This window comes from Notothenia rossii (assembly GCF_949606895.1).
Source record: "Notothenia rossii genome assembly, chromosome: 7".
Lineage (NCBI taxonomy): Eukaryota > Metazoa > Chordata > Actinopteri > Perciformes > Nototheniidae > Notothenia > Notothenia rossii.
This window is the reverse complement of record NC_136905.1, coordinates 66,982,645-66,987,634: the sequence shown is the minus strand read 5'-3', so window position 1 is coordinate 66,987,634 and position 4,990 is coordinate 66,982,645. Positions and strand designations below refer to the sequence as shown.

General features: G+C 42.5%; 1 protein-coding gene across 3 annotated transcripts; it reads right to left on the bottom strand.

Annotated features, from left to right (window-relative positions):
• Positions 1-217: 217 nt before the first annotated feature.
• On the bottom strand, positions 218-4,522 carry LOC307013678 (uncharacterized protein). Of its 3 annotated transcripts, XM_079641161.1 has the most exons (10): positions 3,956-4,522; positions 3,758-3,870; positions 3,577-3,683; positions 3,327-3,501; positions 3,131-3,245; positions 2,977-3,056; positions 2,787-2,875; positions 699-1,838; positions 510-653; positions 218-455 (listed from the first exon to the last, which is right to left on the bottom strand). In XM_079641161.1, exons 1-10 carry the CDS (start codon positions 4,397-4,399, stop codon positions 334-336), a joined length of 2,529 nt encoding a protein of 842 aa, XP_079497287.1. In that variant the 5' UTR covers positions 4,400-4,522; the 3' UTR covers positions 218-333. The 3 variants fall into 3 exon arrangements, with proteins under 3 accessions (XP_079497287.1, XP_079497286.1, XP_079497288.1); XM_079641160.1 differs by having other exon boundaries at positions 510-1,838; XM_079641162.1 differs by having other exon boundaries at positions 558-1,838.
• Between the last annotated feature and the right edge of the window lie 468 nt (positions 4,523-4,990).

Here is a 4,990-nt window from a genome sequence, read left to right as displayed (position 1 = left end):
GAGCATCTTTTTTTTTTCTGATATTGATTGTTGCAATTTTTAGTTTCAGCTTCTTTGTTAAGCCTCAGGTATATGCAAGTAAAACTATGGCATTTCAGAGTTGACATTATTCTTAATTGTCATGGCTCGTTTGAATCAATGTTGAAGATCAATACAAATCTTCCAATGAAATTTAAACATTGAGAACTTAAGTTCCTGATTAGCATGTTTTTAATTATTGACAAATCCATCAGCTGCATGTTCATGTTTTTTTATTGAAATAAATCGGAATATCCTCCTATCATGGGGGTTACAGTATTTGAGCAGAACACTGATAGATCCATTGACCCAATGCTACATCCATGGGAAATACCAGGTCCTCCTTCCATCATCTACTAAATCTTCTAGACTGTCGTCATCCTCCAACTCCTCCATCATCATCATCCTCCTCCTCCTCTCATGCTCTTCACCTCCACCTGTATGCTTCCTCTCCTCCATCATCATCATCCTCTCATGCTCTTCACCTCCACCTGTATGCTTCCTCTCCTCCATCATTTTCTCATGCTCTTCACCTCCACCTGTATGCTTCCTCTCCTCCATCATCTTCTCATGCTCTTCACCTCCACCTGTATGCTTCCTCTCCTCCATCATCTTCTCATGCTCTTCACCTCCACCTGTATGCTTCCTCTCCATCATTTTCTCATGCTCTTCACCTCCACCTGTATGCTTCCTCTCCTCCATCATCTTCTCATGCTCTTCACCTCCACCTGTATGCTTCCTCTCCTCCATCATTTTCTCATGCTCTTCACCTCCACCTGTATGCTTCCTCTCCTCCATCATTTTCTCATGCTCTTCACCTCCACCTGTATGCTTCCTCTCCTCCATCATCTTCTCATGCTCTTCACCTCCACCTGTATGCTTCCTCTCCTCCATCATCTTCTCATGCTCTTCACCTCCACCTGTATGCTTCCTCTCCTCCATCATCTTCTCATGCTCTTCACCTCCACCTGTATGCTTCCTCTCCTCCATCATCTTCTCATGCTCTTCACCTCCACCTGTATGCTTCCTCTCCTCCATCATCTTCTCATGCTCTTCACCTCCACCTGTATGCTTCCTCTCCTCCATCATCTTCTCATGCTCTTCACCTCCACCTGTATGCTTCCTCTCCTCCATCATCTTCTCATGCTCTTCACCTCCACCTGTATGCTTCCTCTCCTCCATCATCCTCTCATGCTCTTCACCTCCACCTGTATGCTTCCTCTCCTCCATCATCTTCTCATGCTCTTCACCTCCACCTGTATGCTTCCTCTCCTCCATCATCTTCTCAAGCTCTTCACCTCCACGCTTCCTCTCTTCTTCCTCACTTTCAGAGGCCGGCCGCAGTGACTCGCTCTGTGGGACGACTTGTGATGTGAAGATTTCATCCAACTGCTCCCAATGACGTAAGACTTCAGCCTCCTCCTGATTCCAATGGGTCTCATCTTCTCCTCCTTCAAATTCCTCTTCCTCTTCACTCTCTTCTCGCCCTACAAACCCTGACTCATCCTCTTTTAACTGATGTGAATCCTTCACCTTAGACTCAACTGAAACCCTGTCCCTAAATACTAACTCCTCTGAATCAGGTTCCGGCATCACTCGAAGGATAAACCCACTTTCATCCTCTTCAAACCCCTCTTCGTCGTAATCATCATCGTCGTAAGTCACTACATCCTCACTTTCCAGCGGGGTCTCTTGACTGTGCAGCTTATCGGTGTCATGTATCGTGACATGGCCGACTCCGCTAATGCCGACTGGTAGAAGGTCATCTTCTGTCGTGTACGGCTGATCAGAGACCAGCAAAGACCCACTGCTGGAAAAACCTGAAATATAAAGTTAAAAGTAGAAATGTGTTATCACTTTCATTTATATAACTTAAAGCAAGACATTAAAAAAATCGTTTTCGCATAACCTGGTCAATTTTGAGAGATTGGGATGTGTTGCTTCCATAACAGGCCTTTCTCTAAAAACGAGTTGAAATAAAAACATCCAAAAATACACATTTAGGTGCATGTTTATTTTATTTTTTAAAATGGTTTACTTTAACATGGAATAGGAAAATAAGGTCTGCATATGAAACATGTTGTGCCTATCTAAAACAAATCAAATAGGCTTACTAGCTTCTACATGCTAAAGCAACTAAAATCTCTCACCAGCAAAATACCTCGACAGTTAAATGCCATTTTACATTTCATTACTATACAGTATCTATTATAGTATTACTATTTCAGCGATTAGATAAAATATAAACTATATTTGATTCAACTTTAGTTACATTTCCATGACTTTTCCAAAACTTTGGGAAAAATATTGTATTCCATAACTTTTCCATGGCCTGGAATTAGAATTTTGACTTTTCCAGGTTTGTAATGACCATAAGAACCCTGATTGTACAGAGGGGGTATCGCTATCCTGATTTATATATTTCATTTTATTCCTAAAAACATGTCAAATATTAGATTTAGATTCGTAGAGTGTTACAAAGAGATATCGAAAATTCCCTCTGTAAAAAAACATGTTTTTATCCAAATGGTCATAATGTGCACTTTCTTATAATGCCTCATTGGCTGTCAAACAAAGATATTGTCTTAATGCACGTAAACATCTGTAGGGTGTCCATTCTCCCATTCCACTTTTGGTGGGTCATAAAATAATTGTAAGTGATACAAACATGTTGTTTAGTGCCACTTAAAGTTACCACAACAATCCAATACATCCGAGTAGGAATGGGTGCATACTATACATGTCTTAAAACAACAAAGAAGACAAACCTTCCGTCATGGCCCTCTGGAGTTTAGAGGGCACACACTGTGAATCACAGCAGTCACATATGGACTCGTCACCAGAGAGGGCCTTCCACCTGTCATGGCAAATGCAACACAAATATTCTCAATCCATGTGGAAACAGGTGAAAGACTACAGTCCTGTAATGGAAATGTAGTTGAAAGTGCCAAATCTCACCTGTTCTTTTTGTAGGTGCAGGATTTGTGAGCAGGACCCGGGTCTTCAGATGAGACTAATAACTTGCACTGAATATTAACCTAAAAAAGAAACTGGGTTAAGCCACAGCTAAAGAATAACTAGGAGAATCCAGAGAATGATAAACCACACTCACCTCGGAGTCAGGGTCTGCAGTGAACTGGAAGGCCTGGATGGAGAATCTCAGGGTCTTGTCTGTCCGAGAGACGAACCGAGACGCCCCCCGGTCGCTCTTACTGTCCAGCATACAGCTGTGGACAACAACAATATGACACTAAAGAACCCAAACCAAAAGATTTTTCTAAAAATGCACTACCGTCCACTTTTCTCACCCAAAATTGCCAATGATGATGTATCGGAGGGATGATTTAGAGTCACTGGATGGTGAAGCATAGCAGCTATTGATGTACAGTTTTGAACCAGTTGAGAGATGAGGTGCAGAGATCTGGAAATGAACCGTCTTTCCAAGCTGGTACATCCGTGACTGGGCAGGTGTGCTCCACAAATCTAAAACATACATATATCAAATAAAATGGGGCCAGAAGCTCTTTATTCCTGCAATCTACTGTTCTTTAAACATACCATCCATCAACTCCATCTGGAAGTCATTTGCATTTCCCTTCAGTTTTTTACGCATAACAGGAGACTCCCAGGTGGGCTGCACTGTCAGCTTGTGCACATGGTGGTTCCTGGACATGGAGATAGTGAAAATCGAGCTTCCCCACACACAAACACAAGATGATGAAAAAAAGCTGAGACAAACCTTTGATAACGGCATTCAATGTCCACATCGATCCGCTGCGCTCTGGTTGGGAAACGTTTTGGCGAAGGCTCATAATGGAGTGTGAATTTGTAGAGCAGATAACCGGGGGGCGACTGTCAAAGTCCAAGAGGGGGTCAGACACTGATATTTTAAGAGTATGCAGGGACAGAGACTGGAAACAAGCAACACAAATCTTACCTCCCGCACGGCTCCACACGCCGTCAGAGGGTACGTGAAGAGCAGGTCACCGTAGGGTCTGAGAACCCCATTGCTTTTGCAGCCGCTGCCTAGTCTCAGCTCCTCTGCATTGGCACCCTGGCCGTAGAAAACTGGGTTGACCCGCAAGACAAAGTCAGTCGTGGAGCAGGTGACAGAAACGTCTTGCAGGTAAGCAAAGTCCGACTGGAGCTTTTCCTCAGGACGATTAAACGCGAGAGTGAGTACAGACAATGGGGAAGGAATGGCAGGTAACCGGTGGGTTGGTGTTCTGTCGTCTGTCGTGAAATGTTTGACTGATTTGGATTGTTGCTGTTTAAAATGCGTTTTCCTTCGGGTGAATGGAGATTCATAAGTGTCCTGTGCGTAGCTGAGGATGCCAAGTGATAAAACACTCCACATTATATAGATACACTTTGTTTTCATCGCAACAGACTGCTGTGCTGTCCTTCTACCTTTCCTTTTCAATCTGCACGAGACGCTCGCGGCCACGGCTGGAGGTACTTAGGCGCGAGGATAAATCAGCAGCCTATGGGCAGCACGCGGCGATGTTCAGCTTCATTTGGGTGTTTCAGTCTTTAAAAGCAACTAGTGGAAGTTTCAATGTTTATTCGTGACTTAAAAACGTGTCTAACGACTGTAGTAGAGTGAGTTTTATTTGAGAAAGATGATAAATTAAAGAGAAATAGGGGAAATGTATTTAACGTTTGTTGTGCAGTGAAAACGGAAGAGGATGGGGGCCACACTAGATTTTTTTTGGAAATCTGAACAAAAGTGAAAACAAATGTTAGTTCTGAGATTAAAGTCATAATTCTGAGAAATAAATCATATTTTTATATATATTAAAAACTTCTGGTCAGATCCATACATTCACGTGGCCCTAATCCTCTTCCGGAGTGAACACAGACCGGTTTTTCTTTTTTTAAACGTTTTATTTCTTTGAATTCCATGCAAAAAATGTTTTTAAATCTGTATGTAGTCTATGGTTTAAATGTACCAAATAATGGTTCGTATCAT

Coding starts and splice junctions, on each gene's coding strand:
- LOC307013678 (XM_079641160.1), bottom strand. CDS start 4,399: ATGAAAACAAAGTGTATCTATATAATGTGGAGTGTTTTATCACTTGGC. Junction 3,057..3,130: donor CTGCAGACCCTGACTCCGAG/GTGAGTGTGGTT, acceptor TTTCTTTTTTAG/GTTAATATTCAGTGCAAGTT. Junction 1,839..2,786: donor CCAGAGGGCCATGACGGAAG/GTTTGTCTTCTT, acceptor TTTATATTTCAG/GTTTTTCCAGCAGTGGGTCT.